Source organism: Ruditapes philippinarum, unplaced genomic scaffold, assembly GCF_026571515.1.
Source record: "Ruditapes philippinarum isolate M1 unplaced genomic scaffold, ASM2657151v2 ctg125_1_1_1_1, whole genome shotgun sequence".
NCBI classification, from domain to species: domain Eukaryota; kingdom Metazoa; phylum Mollusca; class Bivalvia; order Venerida; family Veneridae; genus Ruditapes; species Ruditapes philippinarum.
This window is the reverse complement of record NW_026853776.1, coordinates 579,524-599,567: the sequence shown is the minus strand read 5'-3', so window position 1 is coordinate 599,567 and position 20,044 is coordinate 579,524. Positions and strand designations below refer to the sequence as shown.

Here is a 20,044-nt window from a genome sequence, read left to right as displayed (position 1 = left end):
GTTTTGTGCTTTGATTATTGACTAAAAAAGCATCCAAATCTTTTGGGGTTTAATTATACATGTCCCAAACTGTGAACACCGTTTTGCTTGTATAGTTAGTTAAAACATAGTTAAACTTTATTCCTTATTTTTTTACAAGATGTACATTTCAAATACATAGAAAATACTTTATGAAAGAAAAAGTATTGAACCATAAGTTCATAGAACAGTAATTTGGTCCATTCCCGATTTTTCTTGTTAATGTTTGGTTTGAATTTTAATTTTTGAAATTGTTAGATTTCAGCTTGGTATGAATATCATTTGCATATTAAATGATAGATTATTAAATAAATGAAAAGAGAATATTGATTTAAAAGCTAACCTGTTACAATTGAATATCTATTTGTTACAACTGAATATCTATTTGTTACAATTGAATATCTCTTTGTTATAATTGAATATCTATTGCTCAGGCTACACCATTTGGAGTGATACGTTATGACATAATTGGAGATGACAATGCTGTCAACTTGTTTGAAATAGATGAGGTCAATGGTCGAATCAGTGTTGTTGGAAATCTGGCATCAGCTGGTGCTGAACTTTTCAGGGTTTGTAAAACTTATGAACATTTAATGAAATACCATTCCCCCCCCCCCCCCCCCCCAAAAAAAAAAAAGATAAAAAAAACGATAAAAAATTTCACATTTTGTTTCAAAGAATTTCATCTGCAATTGTGTTAAAGAAAAAAATTGTGCTTTAAACATTTTTTTCTTCATTTATGTCAATATAGTTGTGTAAAATCTATTTTGATGACTTTTATTTTTAAAATTTTGAAATCCTACAAATCAGTTTGAGAAATTAGCTGTTTGTCATGCATTTTTTTTTAGCATTGTTAACCAACATAGTATGTCTTGCTTTTTTTCATTGTTGGATCTTAGAATTTCCATTTTTTTATTGCATCAAGTGCAAGCTGTAGACTTCAAAATAATTTTCCTTTTTCATTATCATATGAAGTATATTTTACATCAGATTCGTGTACAAGCACGTGACCTGGGTGCCCCTGCTCGTTATGGATACAAAGTATGTCAAGTCAGTGTTAGACAGAACTTCCAGGCACCTTTCTTTGTCAACAACTCATACACAGCTACAATCGTCGAGACCTTCAACCTCGGGGACACAATCTTGACTACAACTGCACGCGATAATGATCCTTTGGTAACATTTTGTCCTAAAATTGCTCAAAAAATCTTCACTTAATTTCACCTCAAAGGATAAGCTATTGATCTTGTATTAATTGTTGAAATTATATTTTTATTAAACTAACTTTTAATTTTGATTATATTCCAACAGTTCTTATGCCTATTATTAAATATTCAACCAAATAATTTATCAACTATTGACCAATAGCAGTGCATCATTCTACTGAAATCGATGAAAATTTAAAAAATGATACATAATTTTTATAATGCAAAAGGCCATCTTTGTTTTCAGTATTGTATAGGTTGCTGTAATTTCATGTTTATTTTAGGCTCCTCACAATACAGTTCGGTACAGGCTTACAAGAGATGCGGAAGACTTGGAATGCTTCATGATCAACTCTGTAACAGGAGAACTGTCTCTCCGCAGGTCCTTGTTATATGCCCCATGTGAAGCTTCATTCTACTTTGTAAGTTATATTTTATTAGTTTCTTACACTGGCTTCTGGTACTGACCTGAATATCTAGCTTGAAGGTAACTGTTTACGGTGGTAACGACGCTCTGCCGAGTTTCTGGTTAACAGTAACCAAAGAGCTAGATATTTGTGTCTGTGACGACAGCGGGTGTTTGATTGACATATTAATCATTTTTCAGAAAGAAATTACGAAAACTTTTTTTTTTAGACTTTTATCTTATAGTAGTGTATTATGAATTTACAACTTCTTTCATAAGGAAAAAATGATGTCATTCTAACAATGCAATTCATTCGTAAACACTGCGTGGGAATGACATCATTTAAAGCTCCCGACTTGCCCACATAAGGGTGTAAGGTTTTTCTAGCACCCATGTAAATAGTAGATATTCCCAATACAGATGCAATTGGTGTTATTTTATTGTTTTTGTCCTAGAAAAAAAGCAGTGTTTGTCCATGCTCAACTTTATTAAACTAACTGACAAATGGATTTAAATTTGACAGTTTTGAAGAATAAGTGACCTCTATGAAGATTTTTTTTACTTTTTCACTATTTAGGATAAGCATTTGTCATTTGATTCTTGCCACAGCCCCTCAACCTTCTCTGCCATTTACATTTTTGTTCGATAATTTTTTTGCTTTGTTATCTAAAAACCTGGCAAATACCAAGTTATTAACCCTTTACCACATATATACGCGAAACAATGCACTTTCGACCCCCACCCTTTTTTGGGCCTCAAATAGTGAAAAAATGTCCTATTTGGGCCCCAAACATAAGTTTTCGTTTGAGAAATGTTGCTAAAAAAATTGAGCACTTTTTCGGCGCCGCCCCCCATCCAAAAGATACATCAGGGGGTTGCCAGAAGGGGGATGTGCCCCCTTCTGTTAGGGGGGTTTGAAGGGGGGCGGAGTCCCCCTCATCGCCAAGAAAATTTTGGACTTGTGAGAGGCTAAAAATGACCCCAGGTCGATCATAATGTAACGTTTAACCAACGCTGAAAAGCCTTTGACTCTATCTCAATCCCTTGAAAAGTTGCAGCCCTTTGAAATACATTTTGATGGAAAAAATCGAGGCAAAATAGTGATTTTTGGCAATTTTGAGATGTACCCTCGTTGCCATGGTAACAGGAAATTAGAGACTGAGCATGTCGTTACAAAGGCAATGGTCCAGTCAACATTTGTACCAAGTTTGATTAGAATTGAAGCATTTTTCATAGTTTCATAGCAGTTTGAACTTGTAACAGGAGGCTTTTCAGTGAAAACGGCCATTTTTCACAATATGCTCATGGGGGAAAGGGTTAAGTGTTAAATTCGATATTCTTTTAAAAATGCACTTGATCATTTGCATAATTAATTCTCATAAAATAGAACTTACACTCTTACTTCTGTCGTTATTTTATATTTAAAGATGTAAGGTAATAAACTTGTTTTATATTTTTACCAGATGCGTGCACAGGCTTACGATTTGGGTGAACCACAACTTACTGGTGCAGAAGTGAACATCACAATATTTGTGATTGGAAATGACAACCCGCCATTCTTCGTAAATGCGCCATACTTCCGGACACTTGATGAGAATTTCGGTGTAGGAGAGTTGGTTTATGACACTACAGCCAGTGATCGTGATACACAGGTAAACTTAAATTATTGTAAGCTTGTGAAATAGTGATATTAATTATTGTAAGCTTGTGAAATAGCGTTATTGTTTTAATTTTATTTTATCTGAAACTTGTATTTAACTTGTGTGGATTTTCTATGTCAAGATCTCATGGATTGTGGAAGTGCCTTGCATGAAGTTTTTGTAAAGTCAACGAGGACCATTGATACATGTACTAGATCAAAATACTTTGACAATGCCTTTTTTGACATATATCTCCTTGAAGTTAAACTAAATATTTATTGACCCTTTTATCATATTTTTTACTTTGAACTATTAATTCAGTTACCCTTTATATTGTGTATGTCTTTAAACTGTAAATTCTTTTTTAGTGACACTTTTATTATATATATTTTGGAAAATTCATTGTCTGTTTTAACTGTGTATCTCATTGAATTTAAACTACAAATTCTACAACCCTTTTATTGTATATCTCGTGAAATTCAAACTATAAATTCCTTGACCCTTTCTTTCATAATATTATGTCCTTCAATTTAAAATGAATATTCATCGACCTTTTAATTGTATTTATCCTTGAAAAATATAAATTCAAAGAGCATTTTATCATACTTTATCAAATTTAAAGTGTTATAATGCTGTATTTTAGGCACCATTCAATACACTTAGCTACAGCATTATAGGAGATGACACTGCCCCAAGTCGATTTGCCATCAATTCTGCCACTGGAGATGTTACTTTAACAAGCAGAGTTGACTTTGACACTGCCACTTCATACCAGGTAAGATTTCTATTAATAGATGCTTTTCACATAGCAATTATTACCTCCCCTAGCCACCAAATTAAGGGGCATTCTCAATATGAAAATCTCTCATTATTCTTTTATCTTAATGAAAACTGAACATTTTTTTAAATATTGGTGCTATAATATTTTGCTGCATATGCATACAAGAACTTGACAATTCACTTAAGTCAGTTGTTTATATTGATTTTTTAGGAGGCTGCTGTAATATAATTATGTGAAATGTAAAGAAATATGAAAAACTGTTTAACTTGCATTATTAGAAAAGTCACTTAATTAGACAGATAAAAAATGTTTTCAGAAGTATGAAAACAAAATTCTACAGTCTGTATACATAGGCAATAGAGCTTGGAATCACGATTCTTCAAAATTCTTCATAATTTTGTTGAGCTTGAAAACTAATATATTGATTAAAGTTGATTCCAACTTTCTTGACAAATCAATGTTTGAATCCAGATGTGAGCTCTGTTTTTGAAATAGTTCATAGAGCTGCATATAGGATCATTTCTCATCATGCAGAACTTGAATTATCTTGTGTCAGAGTGTCTTGACCTATAAAAAAAATAATAAAATGTAAAATAGAGCTCTCTTGTGCATTCATTAGGTGAGACTTCAAGTGAATGATGGAGGAACCCCTTCAAGGTCAAGCACGGCTATACTTACAGTTACAGTAAACAGAAATCTATTCAACCCAGAGTTTAATCCACTAAATTACAATGTTACAATATTTGAGGACCAGATACTTGGAGAACAAATAATTCGTGTTTTCGCCACCGATGATGATGTACGTGATCCACACAATGTTGTAAGATACGAAGCAGTAGGATCAAACTCTGGTAATGCTCTAACGTACTTTGCTGTTCGCCCTGATGATGGTGTGATTTATGTTAGACGATCCCTTAGAGAAGACAACTTCCTACAGTCAGAGTTTACTGTAAGTTAAAAGCTATGGCTTACTAAGAAAATAATGTTTCTCAAGATGTACTTTAATTACAAAAGCTTTATTTTTTATTAAAATTTTAAAACATCTTTGAAGTCTCTTAATTTACAAAATTGCAGTAGCGGCTTTTAATTCATCAATTTTTGTACACGCAATATAGCTAAAGGTGTAGTTTATGAAAAGAACAACTTCATAACTGTATAAAAATAACAATTGCTTATTTTCTTTTCTTTTTTTAACTAATGTAAAATTGTAAAATTACCTGTATATAGAAAATGATGTATTCACTTCAAAAAGTAACAAGCCAATATCTTGTCATTATCTAGATGTTTGTGCGTGCATACGATCTTGGTGTTCCTTCGAGAACAAGTGCCAACCAGGCAACAGTGAGGATATTTGTACTAAGAAACAACAATTGCCCAGTATTTAACAACTTGCCCGGTCAAATTACAATCCCACGTACTCAGAATACTAATGTGAGAATCTTCAATGTCTCTGCCACAGATGCTGATGCCACTGTAAGTTACTTATTTATTAAGTCTATTTTCCTTTTTTCAAGGTTTTAATTATTACTTAATTCTTAATATTTTTCACATGAAACAATATGCTTTTGTGACATCTTAAAATGATAAAATCAGTTGAGATTTTTTTTTTTTCTAAAACTTTGTTACAATTTAAAAGTTTGTTAAAGTTTCTGCTCTAGATAACAGTTCAACAAAGTGCGATTTCTGCCTAAATTTTCATTCAATAAATAAATGTCCATGACTTTTTTATCTGCATCCAAAATATAGTTTAACTTCTGTGAAATAAATCAAAATACATGTATGAATTATGTATGTTTTTCAGTAATTGCGTAATTAAATCAAGTTAAATATTATTTTGACAGGGTCGATTCAGCACTTTATCTTACAGCCTGATTGGTGATGATAATGCAGTTGTTTTGTTCAGAATAGATTCAAGTGGATTCATTTATGTGCAGACAAACGGTCTTATAGCAGATAGTGAATCTCTGTACAGAGTAAGTAAAGTGTTACATAGAGTTTGATACCGAATGTCAGTAGTACTACACAGGTGTTAGTTCTTACTTGAATGAATGCATAAAATGAGCCACTGAGGTCTTCGTCCACCAGTAAAGCTGGAAAGTCCCGATATGACCTCTACTGTGTTGATGTTACATCAAAACAAACCAAAAAAAAACAAAAAAAAAAAAAGCAACAAAATCCACAGGATTTACATGCTGTGATAATAAGTAGTAAAGTAATTAAAATCACCATTGGTGTTACTTTGGTCATTGTAGATTTAACATTTATTTGAGGGGCATTTCAAAAAGCTCCTGATGAACCTTGTTAATGTCTTAATGAAATAATCAAAGAAAGATTTGCTTTATTAATTTCTTTTTTCAAGAAAGGATATTAGAGATCTATATTTTGAATATTATGATAAATGAAGTCTTTGAAGTATTATTTGTAACGTTTACATTTCCTAGAAATTATACAGGTCCGTTTAATAAAGTTATTAGGAGGGTATTAATTATTATATGAAACATTTTATGCTGCACAAATTTGTAGTTGCCAGATGGTGGTTCTATGAATACATCACCTTTAATGTCTTTTTTTCCCAATAGCACAGTCAGTTTTTACCAATATCTGGGATATTTCATATTTAGGAACCTTTGCATGAAGCTCTCAAATATAACATCCAGGATCGTCTTGTTTCAGCTCATTATTCAATCTTTGTATGAGATTCAGAACTTTGTATATTACTGCTGCATTTAAAATACTTACCATTGTTGAAAGTAATTAGCATTTTATCATTTAGATCCGAGTCAGGGCAAGTGATGGTGGATTCATTCCATGTACAAGAGATGCTGTACTGACAGTATATGTAGAACGTAACCAGTTTGCACCAACTTTTGTTCCTAATAACCTTTATCAGACCACCATACTTGAGACTCATAATGTTGGTTTACCTGTATACACTGTGTCAGCTACTGATGGTGACACCCAGGTAGGCTCATTATACTTTATTACATTTTTAAATTCACATATACAGTAGAACTTCTATGAGTCGAACTTTCCCGATGTGTCAAAGTGAAAAGAAAGTCCCATATTTTTCTCCTATATATTCTTTATAAAAACCTTTACACAAGTCGAAATATCCGATCAACTTGTGTGACAGGTGTTAATTTCAGTCTTATGTTCTAACAGCCCTTGTATGCATTCACATGTGATAAAATGCTGTAACTGTTATTTTTCAAATTGCCCTTGAAAATAAACATTACGAATTGTCTCAAAGTTTTTACTCAAGGCCCTTCAACTTTGACTTACTGAAGTTCTGCTGTATTATTAAATATTTTACCAACATTGATAGTTTTATGATACCAGAAAAGATCCAGCCTCGCTAATATAGATTTTACCCAAACCAGTATAGATTATAGCCATATCAGAATAAAGTCCAGCCACACCAGTATATTTTATATATTTATTATATTGTATATTTTATATGATACTTAAATAAGCCACTTAACAGACTGTTTATAATTCAAAGCAAGTCCTGTTCATTATACAATTGTAAGTTTAGGGCTAATCTTTTGTCCATTTATAAAAGAGAAAGTGTGTTGAATATCCACAAAAAGAACTATGATATATTTTTAAGATGTAATGAAATTCCAGTTTACAACTTTTACAGATATGTTAATTTTTGTTTTATTTATAAAACATTTAGAATCTCTTATGTATTTTTATCACTTCTGTGATTCTGTTTGTTTTTAACTTGTAAACTGATCTTGTGTATACCTAATTTTCTAATAAAATATTTGATAATAAAGGAACCCTACAATACTGTTGGCTACTACATAGTTTCTGGATCACAGAACAGCGAATTATTCTTCGCCACTCCATCCACTGGACAGATATATCTGAGAACAAACATTGTTGGAACATCAATAAACCAATATAACGTAAGGTTTCTCTTCAATGATTTTATTTATCTTTCTAAAAGAAGAGTAGGTTTTGTTTTTGCTACCACGGTCATGTCTTAATTCTTAGAATCAGAAAGTGGGAAATGCTTGTATTTGTTTGTTTTACAAAGGTTAATATACATGTATTCAATCACTTTTTTATACAATAAAGATTACTGTACATTTGTGGTTTTTTTTGTAGTGAAAATATTGTTGCTTATTCTTTCCAAATGAAGGCAGCACATACAGTATAAGTTGATTATTCATTTAATTATTGTATACATTTAGATCTATAAATACCTGAATATTTAACCCTGTTATTGGTTGACATATGCATGTAATATGTCTGAATAATTCTGGAGAATAACTAATGTAATATGTCTAAATAATTCTGGAGAATAACTAATGTAATATGTCTGAATAATTCTGGAGAATAACTAATGTATGTCTGAATAATTCTGGAGAATAACTGATGTACATTTTTGTAACTGGACACTTTAAGGAAAATTGATAAAAAAATTTTTTTTTTTAAATTTTTTATTTGATTTGCCAGGTATCTCTGATAGCATATGATGGTGGATCACCGGCTAAATCGGGAACCGCATTGTTGATTGTGAACATCCTGAGGAACCAGGCTCCTCCTGTTTTCATCAATGAACCTTATTCACGAGTGATCGATCGTAACCAACAAACTAACCTTATCATCTACACTGTTTCAGCTACTGATGCAGATATTCAGGTATTGTAAATGTTGATCATTACTTTAACATTTAAAAAATGATTCACAATGTTAAAAATATAGGTCTAGTTAGTTGGTTTTGTCAGCCAGCACTTATACAGAAATTTCTTACATATATTCATATATTGTGTTCAGTAAAGATTTTTTGTGTGTGAAGTGTTATCAGTAATAGAATCTAGCTGTATCAGTTTTGTCTTTGTACAGCTTATAATTATTACAGATGTAGGGTCCATCTGAGGTTGGTTTTCCTCAACATGGACAGCTGGAGAATCCCTTTATGACCTTAAAAGTGACAGTGTAACTTTAAAACCTGATTATATAAATAACTGTTTTTGGCATTTAACCTGTAAGTTTTAAGTACCTCTTTCAGTCATAATTTCAATAGAGTATATTCAGAATTATTATGAATATCATCCGTTATATTCATGTATTTTAGATTTTTAAGTTTTATTATAGATATAGAAATGTTTTATTTGTTTAACATGTTAAATTTTATATACAATGTACATGTACTTGAATCTTCAGGCACCATTTAACTCTCTGGAATATGACATCATTGGTGATGGAAATGCACAAACGTTCTTCACAATAGATAGATTTACTGGCAGAATTTCACTACAGTCTTCTATTTCTGGAGATGCTACGGACACTTATTATGTAAGGCATTACCTCGTACTCGGAACTTAACAATTAGCATTTTTCGACAAATATTTGACTATCTATGTAGCACATTGTTACCAAATGATGATTTTAGTATTTATCAAGTAACATGTGCAAATGAATATAATTTACTGATACATGTAGACTTATGTGTTTGTATCTTAGCTTTTTATAATTTATGTAAGCAATGTAAGCTAAAATATTGCAAGATGATTAAAATTAATTTGCGTCTGCGGCATACAAAATTTAAACAAAAGACATGATTACGATAAATTCTATAGATACAATGTATATAAATAAAAGATCATTTTATATTTAATTTGCAGGTTCGTGTGAGAGTCCAAGATGGTGGCAACCCACGTTTGTCTGACACTTCTGTTGTAGTGATCAGCGTAAACCGCAATCTTTTCCCGCCTGTGTTTAATCCTAGACAGTACAGTCGAACTATTCTAGAGACACAAGCTGTTGGTTTATCCATTCTTACAATTACTGCTACTGACGCTGATACCACAGTATGTTTTACATTTACTACTTTAGTCATTTTATGAAACCTCAGATTCATATTGAAAGATTGATTTGTTTTTAAATAGGCTTCCATGCCATTCATAATGTCCACAGAGCACAATAGTGTGGCAAGTTAGACAGCATTAGGCTAATTTTTGTTAAATTTGACAAAAAATTATTGTTTTAAAGATTTTTCCTAGATTTTCTGTTTCTGCATAATCTGATGATATATTTGAAGATGGTATAGGCCTAGTCTTTTGCTCTTGTTGGTTAACCACTCGATGAGACCTGTACACAGAGTAGTGATGTTTTACTAATCATTAAATGACTACCATTAAAAGAAGCTGTCTAAAGTAATATTTCGACATAGAATATGATAGTAGATGATAGTCTTTGTATAAAACAAAAAATGATACCATGGAAGCAGTTTTATAAAACTTCATGCCATAGTTTAATTGGGAAGTATATTAATGAAAATTTATATAAATATTCAAACTGAGAGATGTTGATGTAAGTTCGTAAAACTTCCTCTCACGAGTAAAAATATTTTTATCTTGTTAAAAAAATCACTTAATTTTGCTATCTTAATTTATAGGACCCTCATAATGTTGTAAGATACGAATTACGTGGTGACACGGAGGACCTTGATTACTTTATGGTAGATGATGTAAGTGGACAAGTGATGTTGCGAAGATCCGTCTACAACTTGGATGCCAATGCCCGTCAAGTATATACAGTGAGTTTACATGTATTATATAGTTAATGTTACAGATAGACCCAAATAATAGGTACGTAATGTTGTATGATTATGCTGCAATGTTGATATATTTGTCTATAATTCATTTTATCATTTACAACACTGGTGGCAATGCGTTAAAAAAAAACAAAAAAAAAAAACAAATTTCCAACTTAAATGGTGATACATTGTGTACTTAGCTGTAATAAATAATAGGTAGATATATTTGTAGGACTCCTGCTAGGGACCCCAGATCTTTTCATGTCAGGAATTAAATCCTTACATGTCTGGAAGCTATCCAACTAGCATACTGAACATTGGTGGTTCTGCTGGGATGCCCACTTATGTCTGAAATAATTCACGAACGGACATTTGAGGTCTTCCTCTACCAGTAAAGCTGGAGAGTCACCATGGATGACCTTTACCGTGTTTGTGTGGCTTAAACCAAACAGATTTTAAAAAAAGGAACAATAACCATCTTTTTATTCAGTCTTTTGACTTGGATAATAAAAATTTGTTTGTATTAGGTATTGATTTGTTTATCTTTTACATAACTAAACTACCAGATACATTTATGAAGTACTTTACTCTTAATCCTTTATAAGAGTTCATAATTTTTTATTATCTAAAAAAAACATGAATTTTTTTCAGTTCCAAGGATATGCCTATGATCTTGGGAAACCAAACTCACTTGATACCAACATTTTGGCTGACATTACGATTACTGTAATAAGGAACAATTTCCCGCCATTTTTCGTCAATGAACCATATTCTAGACAGATTCAGGAGACTCACCCAGCCTTGTCCTCAGTCTTCCAGACGACAGCAACTGATCAAGATAACACAGTAACTATTTTTCTTTTCTTTTTTTAAATACAGATTGCTATTTCAAGATTTTAATTCTTTTTTTGTTTACGTGCAGGTTATCATTTTAAATGCTCATTTGTATATATTTGATTATCAGTTTTCAAAATAATTGAAATATTTCTTATGACATGGTTTAACATCTTAAAATTGTTGAAGGTCTGTAAATTTTACATGACCTAAATTTTTCATTTTCCCTTGCCTCATAGAACAAGTTGTGATACATGTAATTGTTTTAATCAACTTTAATCCAGTCTACACCTTGATTGTTGTCCAGAAATAGATGAACAATGTGTACTTAAAAATCTGAATAAAGTGTGATCCCTCGAAAGCATTAAATACAACAAAATTGCATGAAAATTGCAGACTCGGTTTGATTGATTCTATACATGATCTTTCCAGCTACATTTTATCTATTCATTTTTCAGAGTCCGTATAATGTGGTCCGGTATGAGATGATTGGAGACGACTCGGCACCATCTTATTTCTCCATCAACGATACAACCGGTTTGATCAGACTTCGAGCCAATACAAACTTAGAGTTTGACAGTACAACATTATTTGTGGTAAGAATGTTTTAAACCAAAGTATATAATGGAGTTCAGTGGTAACTTAACATTACCTACCTTGCTGGAACAGAAAGTAATAAGCCTTTTGCCACCATTAAAGAGCCAGGCCAGCCTGCACACCCATAGTCTGCCGAGGCTAAAACCTTCAGGTTCACCAGCTGAAAATTTTCATCACGATGACACGATCTCACCAAAATTGGTATTGAATACTTCCAAAAATGGAAACTGGAAAAATATGGTTCTTGGTGTGATTTAGAATTGTCATTTGGCCTATTTAACATGTTATTCTCTATAAAGCCATCATTTTTGATGATAGGAAAATTGTGCTTTAAATCAAACTCGGTTCAATAAGTGCTTAAGTTTTATATTATTAAGAAGTCTGATAAAAGATAAGCTTGAACATTTTTGAATCACTGGTTAAAACATTTGATTTAAAAGAAACAAGAAACACACAACTGTATTGCAAAATAAAATGCAATAAATAATGAATTTTGATTTTGAAATCATAGTAAAATAAATATTTGCAATAATTTGGCTTTTGTTACTGCTTACATTGCAATATACAACTCTTTACTTTTTTATTATAATTTTTATGATTTGATAATTACAGGCTCGAATCCGTGCGTACGATGGTGGGTTCCCGTCTCGGTCAGCCACAGCTACTGTAAGGATAAGTGTTCTAAGAAATTTGTTTAGTCCCATCTACAATCATTCATCTGCTGTAATAACTGTGACTATCCAGGAAACAGCTCCCGTCGGACAATTTATATTTGACCTCGATGCTTATGACAATGATAGACAGGTGAGGGCTTTAGGTTTATTTCCATATACAATTATTTATAGCAAATTTAATATGGTTATAGATAATAGGTTCCTACAAAGCGTTTCATAAATTTAGTCATCAAGATTAATATTTTACATAATTTGTGTTTTTCTGTTATAACAAAACGTTGGTCATTGGAGGTTCTACTCGGGTGCCAGATATAATGCACAGAGGGGCAGCTGAATTCTTTCTCCAGCATTTAAGCTGGGAAGTTGCAATATGACTTTTGTGTTGGTGCTATGTAAACCCAACCCCATAATAATGAAATTTCTGCTAAAAAAAAATAGATCCTATAATTAAATTAAGGTTTTGAGCCCCCTGTAATAACTTTGTTTTCTACTGCTTCAAGTACTATACTTGAAAAGTTACCTGTTCCTCAAATTAAGTGTACACGACTTATGCTTCAGACTTAAACATACTCTTTTCACACCACTTTTTTTGCGATGGAGAACAACTCTGAGGTTTTGAACTACCTGGTAACTTGTATCAATCCTGGCAACCTATTATGTTCTCAGTTATATCCTTGCACTGAGTTTTGTTCTGTTATCCTTATAAATTATTGTCTTACGTTCGAATATTAGTTTTCTATGTTGGAATATATTCAAATAATTGTTTTTTACAAAATGTGTTCGAATATTTCTTTTACGTAGTATCCGTAATTGATTAGGGTTGAATATTATACTACTTAATAATTATGTTTGCAAGATTAATATAAAGTAATACAATGTGGTATGTTTCAGGCTCCAGAGAATGTTGTCTCGTACTTTGATCAGAATAGTTTCGATGCAGAATTCTTCTTCGTTAATCCTAACACTGGTGTTATAACTCTACAACGGTCAGTTCTTAATACAAACAGGGACTTTTATCAGGTAATTTGTCATTATAATATTTATATGTAGTTAATATTTGTCATAGAAAAATTTCTCATAGAAAAATTTCTGATAACTGCCCTAACGTGTTTCGCATGTTTACATGTGTTCCGTTGTGACGTAGCTTTTAAAAATTTTATTATGTTTTGCACTGACAAAGACATCTAGCTGAAATGTCTGCAATAAATAATTACTGAATGTTCGTGTTTGTGTGGCTTGTTTGTAAATTTTAAAATTTATTTTTATTTATCATAATAAATATTCATCATGTGAAAATATACACCAAGTAAAATTCAATTTTGGGAAATTCATTAGTTAAACACATACATATGAACTTGAACTCAGCATTAATTTGACAATTCAAATCACTGATATATTATAATTTGCTGACATTTTTCAGTTGGCCGTTCGTGCTCAAGATGGTGGCGTTCCACAGAGGTTCACTTCGATAACCGTGAATGTAAATGTGATTCGTGAAACAGATGCAATCAGGTTCACCCTTGCCACATACTCTGTAACCATTCCAGAGACTGAAAATGTGAACAGTACAATTATTCAAGCCTTTGCAAACCCAGGGGTAAGAAATGATAATAGTATCTAAGATATAAGAATATTATAATATTCCTCATATTTTCTCATCCCATCCGTACTCTATGAATCCTATTTTATTCTCCTAAAAACATGTTTACTACATGTTACATAATGACTTAAAGTAAAATACTTTTATAAAACAGAATGCTTGATTTACATAATTGTAAATTATGTTTTATCAAATTCTTAACAGGTATTTGAATGAAATTAAATTAAAAAAAAAGAAATGGTTTTATCTAGTAACTTTTTAGGAATTAAAGCAAACCAACTGTTTTGTGATGCTAATTGTATTGATTATTTTCAAGTTTTGATTTCTAGAAGTCTCGATTTTTGATACTCAGCTATCACATGGTAGTATAAATATAGAAATAGAATATATGCTCATCATTGACTCGATACTGTAAATATAGTACCTGCAAAAATTAAAACCAAAACAACTTTACAAATTATGTAATAACAATTATGTTTAACAATTTCAGACACCTGTTTATAGCGTCATTGGTTATGAACCAGGTAGTACATACTTTGCAATCAATTCAGTTACTGGAAACATTTTTGTACGAAGAGATCTCCGAACTGACCCTTCATATCTGACCTTCTATAGGTAAGTGATATTTTTGTTTAACTGCTGCTGATAATTATACTCTTTTGTTGATTACAAATTATTTTTAATAGACTGAACAATGGAGACCATCCTATCAAAAATTTGAATAAATCTGTTAAACTTGGACAATATGACTGTCTAACTGAAGTTTATAACTTTTCTATCAAAATTTCTTACTGAACATGTTGAAGCATTGTATTGTATTATCAATTTTAATGGTTTGGATTCTTCTCCGGACAGGTTACAAATCCAGGCAGTTGCACAAGGACAAATTACACAACAGGTAGCTACTGCTTTTGTCAACATCACTGTGATTCGTAATGCTAACCCACCAATATTTACCAGAGACAATTATCAAGATGTTATTCAGGACACCCTCGCTGTTGGTAGTAGTATCCTTCAAGTTACAGCCAACGACCGTGATAACGATGTTATTCGTTATACAGTAATTGATGGCACGGAGGCATCAGAGTTTTTCTTCCTGAATCCATCCACGGGTGTTATCTCTTTGAGTAAATACATGTACAATATTGGCGAGGATCAGTACAGATTTACTGTTCAAGCAAGTGACCAGAGGGTCAATGTGAAGACAGATCTGGCCGATGTCTTCATTCAAATACAGAGAGATCAGCAAGCACCACAATTTATACAAGAACCTTATTCCGGTGTTGTCCGAGAAGTTGACATTAACGGAACCACTATTAGGCAGACGACTTGCATTGATGGGGATCTACGAGGCAGAATTGTTTATCAGACGGTGCCATATACCGTAGGATCTGCTTTCTTTAGTGTTAATGCAGACAATGGAAATGTATTCCTTTATGATACAGCTGCATTGAGACAGCATGCTGGTACTGTTTACACAGTAAGTCTTTCTTTATGATAGGTCTTTCTTTTTTTTTGCTTATCTATTCTAAGGATTGATATCAGATGGTTTGTGATATTTTAAATTTTATGAAGCTTATAGAGGTGGGTTTTTTTTAATTGAGCCACGTCATGACAAAACCAACATAATGGGTTTGCGACTAGCATGGATTCAGACCAGCCTGCGCCTCTGATCAGGATCCATGCTGTTCACTATCAGTTTCTCTACTTGTCATAGGGTTGGAAGGCGAACAGCATGGATTCTGATCAGACTGCGCGGATGCGCAGGCTGGTCTGGATCCATGCTGGTCGCAAAACCACTATGTTGGTTTTGTCTTGACGCGGCTCAATTAAATATTGTTACAAATCTTTAAATATCATTGGTCATATTTAATTTTTTACTGTCACTGTTTGGATGATTCTGTTTTGGCTGTTTAAATTTTGTATGTACTTTGGAGGGGAAATTGTTGACTATATTTCTTTTTCTAAAAACTTTTTATGCAAGATGTTATATACTGTAGATGTAACACTTTTAAATCTTTTTTGGAGAGTGTTTCAGTTTAAAATGTTAATGTTTTGCACTAATATCAATGTTTTTAATCATGTTGAATTAAGTTTTTTTTCCCATTATGACATTTTACAATTCTGTTTTGCACATTTTGAGTCAGTGACAACATTAAGTATAATATAACATATTTCAATGGATGTTTATATCCAGTTACTAAATTATTATAATTTTCTAATTCCTTTTTGTTTTTAGCTTCGTATTGAATGCTACGACTCTGCGTATCCACTCAATAAAGATTTTGCTGATGTAACTATTACTGTACGACGTAATATTTTTGCACCAACGTTCAACTTCCCAACATATACCGAAACCATCCCAGAAACCTACGGGCTTGGCATTGAAATTCTGCGTGTAACAGCGACTGATTCAGATGGAGATAGGATCACATATTCTATAAGCGGAGATCAGTTTGGAAATACAAATCGTGCAAATGAATACTATTACATTGGAGCAGATACTGGAATCATTTACTTGAAAAAACCACTTACAGAAGGAGCTCAAAGTGAAGACAATGTAAGTGGTTGTGATAACCCTCTTTTAACCCTTACCTGTTGAAACGTAGATGGCATAATTATATGTGTTGGTTGGTATGGCTCTATACTGGTGGCAAAGGCTAGTAACTTGGTTCCAGACTTGCCTTTTTCTACCAGTGTATAGACATGCTAGTCGGCAGACCTCTCTGCAGTAAGATTGAACTGTGGTGTTGTATTTTGTTTTGTTATTTAAATGCATTAGATTAACCAAATTCATATTGGGTTGAGTCTGTTACATGAATTTATATTATGGAAACTGTAGACGCTATATTTTAGTATTTGTTGCTTGTTTTTATTAATGAATAAAATATTTATGCTATTTATACAATGACAATTATTTATTCACTATTTTCTTGTTCAAATAGGTTGATGTAGATTTTCATAATGAAAATTTAACAATTTCTTTGGCAAAAAAAAAAAATGTAAAAGAAGTGAATGTATTATTAAGAATACAGAATTATGCTTGTTGTATACATATTTTCAGATTGGATTGGTGGCATGTGATAACAGAGGAACTGATCAACAATGTGGAACATCTGTAGCCCGTATTTTGATCATACGGGATCAGTTCCCACCAGTCTTTACCAGACTTCCTTACAACACAGTCATCAACCGCAACCAGCTTATTAACAGTACTGTGCAGTTGACAACTGCTACGGATCAAGATCTTGTTGTATGTATTTAACCAGTTTCCCATATTTAAATAACATCAGTGCATGGGCAGACTGGAATACAGTTGATCAAATTCACTTCAATAAAAGAAACACTGTCCTGTAACTTTTTTCTGTTTTGTCATATCAAGACCAAATTTTTAGACTAAAAATAATTTTTTCAGAAGTAATGTACTGTACACCTTTAAAATAAATTTTGGTAATTTCAAATCAAACGCTGGATTTTTGCAAATTATTTATCAACTGCCTAATTTTTTGAGGTCTTAATAATAAGAAAATCCCCATCTAATGACTACTGTGACAGATCTTGATTTACTGTAATACGTTCATCATCATTAAGTTTATATTTTGTTGTAACAGGGCGAGATCAGATATCTAGCAAATGGAATTTACCCAGCTCCACAGTTCTTTGAAATTGATTCTGTTACTGGAGTAATCCGATTGAAGAATTCAGTTTTCACAGATGCGCTACAGTCGAATGTCTACTATTTGGGACTTCTGGCCTACGATACAGCATACCCGAATGTGTATGGCAGTGCCACGGCAACTATTTCAGTTAACAGGAATCCAAATGGTCCACTGTTTGTGAACCAAGTCTGTAGTGCTACAGTCACTGAAAATAACCCAATTGGATCTTTAGTGTACAACTCAACTGCCACTGATGCTGATGGGGTGTGTATTTTTTCCACTTTTTTAAAAAAGTATTTGTGATTAAATATCAATCTTTGTTTGAACATATGAAAACGTAGATTGACATTTTGAATTAAATTTAGAAGAGGAAGTTTCAGTTGAAATTTTATAAGATTTAATCTTAATGAACTTGGATTTGCCTGTTTGTTCAAGCAGACAAAACTTTATTCTGTTTCTGTATTGTAATAGTTTTAAAATTAACATTTTGATAGCAAAATCAAATGAATTAAGTATTGAATAATTTCAAATTGAAAGAGGATAAATGTAAAGGGAGTAAAAGATTGTAAAGAGAGTAAAAGATTGTAAAGGTAGTAAAAGATTGTAAAGGGAGTAAAAGATGTAAAGGGAGTAAAAGATCTTTGTCTACCATTTTAGGATGTGTTGAGATATTACTTTGGTTCAAATTTTGACCAAGTTGACCAGGAATACTTCTTCATTGACCCTCAAAATGGTAACATTCTCCTGAAAAATCTGCTGACATCTACATCGGTCTCTGAGTTCCAGGTAAGAGTTGAATCAATTTTGTAAATTGTTATTCTAGGTAGCAAAATTATCAAGTATTGTCTGAATTGTTAAGAGACAAATTGATTATATTCCATACACATTTTAGATATTTTACATTATATAAGTGCTAGTTAAAATAACAATCATATCTTGACATTAATTTAGGCAACAATGATCCTGTAGAAGTATGATTTTATGCAATAAGATATTTAATTTCATGTCAAATATAGTTTGTCTATTATGATTATATGCAGATTAATATCGGATATAAGATTGAGATTTTAAATATTTGAAATGACTTGCAATTAGTTTATTCTAGCCCCTACTGATTCAACAAGGTACACACAAGTATGTTGCTTAAGCATCTGAACTACTCTTTGTTTTATACAGTTTACAATTGTTGTAAGTGATCAGAGCAACCCAGTGCGAACCGATTCAAGAACGTGTCGTTTCACGGTAGTACGTGATCAGGACCCACCAATTTTCATCAACACCCCGTACAGTGTGAATATTCTAGAAAACCGCCAGGTTGGTGACAACATCTATCGAGTAACAGCTACAGACAACGACTTGCGTGGTCAAATTGTTTACGATGTATTGGCCAGTAATTTCAATGCCGCATTCTACTTCTCCGTGGATTCAGATGATGGTCAAGTACGTGTACGTAATAATTTGAGGACGGATTCCACAGCAACATCAAACTTTGAGGTAAACCATTTGCAATATTTTAATATAGGTTTACTCCTGACATTAGAAATTAGATTGTAATATAATAAGGATTGTAAGTGGCCCATTTTGTTTTGATTTCATTTTATTTTTTCCTTTCTACACTATGTCAAAATATTTTTTTCAGATGTATAGATAAGTGATCTCAAGATTAAGACATGTCTGTCCAAATTTTCTTATTGATTGGGTTGGGTTTTTTTTACCGAAGTTATTAAATACATGACTTATCTTTTATTGTTTGTTTTTAAATGTGCTCCAAGTTGAAATAAGTGCATAATTGTGTTAAGTACACTCCAATTTTTTTCTGAGTCTATATTATATAGAAAGTGTTTTTTCACTAAATGTAACCTGTAACATGATTTTAAATTTTACTTCATTTTGAAAATTAACCTCTAATTCATTTAAACCAACACTTTTTATTCCAACACTCTTCATTTTATTTTTTACTTACATGTTGTATGCATTGCATAGGAAAGGAATGCTTACTTGTCATATGACAATAGATGTGTTGTCAATAAACCAATTGACATCGTGAAAAATGTGTAGTTCAACATATTTTTAGCTC

General features: G+C 32.1%; 1 protein-coding gene across 1 annotated transcript in view; it reads left to right on the top strand.

The window, feature by feature from the left end:
- LOC132737850 (uncharacterized) overlaps positions 1-20,044 on the top strand; it is a 128,171-nt gene that overhangs the window by 54,140 nt on the left and 53,987 nt on the right. Inside the window, exons 61-86 of the mRNA XM_060725210.1 lie at positions 453-587; positions 1,009-1,194; positions 1,508-1,645; positions 3,093-3,281; positions 3,913-4,044; positions 4,670-4,999; positions 5,332-5,523; positions 5,892-6,023; positions 6,824-7,012; positions 7,833-7,964; positions 8,518-8,703; positions 9,229-9,360; positions 9,690-9,875; positions 10,463-10,603; positions 11,255-11,449; positions 11,896-12,033; positions 12,647-12,838; positions 13,600-13,728; positions 14,129-14,305; positions 14,799-14,923; positions 15,164-15,788; positions 16,548-16,868; positions 17,373-17,561; positions 17,920-18,231; positions 18,625-18,753; positions 19,144-19,461. Of these exons, the coding sequence (XP_060581193.1) occupies positions 453-587; positions 1,009-1,194; positions 1,508-1,645; positions 3,093-3,281; positions 3,913-4,044; positions 4,670-4,999; positions 5,332-5,523; positions 5,892-6,023; positions 6,824-7,012; positions 7,833-7,964; positions 8,518-8,703; positions 9,229-9,360; positions 9,690-9,875; positions 10,463-10,603; positions 11,255-11,449; positions 11,896-12,033; positions 12,647-12,838; positions 13,600-13,728; positions 14,129-14,305; positions 14,799-14,923; positions 15,164-15,788; positions 16,548-16,868; positions 17,373-17,561; positions 17,920-18,231; positions 18,625-18,753; positions 19,144-19,461 (5,250 nt within the window). The remainder of the gene's footprint in view (positions 1-452; positions 588-1,008; positions 1,195-1,507; positions 1,646-3,092; positions 3,282-3,912; positions 4,045-4,669; positions 5,000-5,331; positions 5,524-5,891; positions 6,024-6,823; positions 7,013-7,832; positions 7,965-8,517; positions 8,704-9,228; positions 9,361-9,689; positions 9,876-10,462; positions 10,604-11,254; positions 11,450-11,895; positions 12,034-12,646; positions 12,839-13,599; positions 13,729-14,128; positions 14,306-14,798; positions 14,924-15,163; positions 15,789-16,547; positions 16,869-17,372; positions 17,562-17,919; positions 18,232-18,624; positions 18,754-19,143; positions 19,462-20,044) is intronic.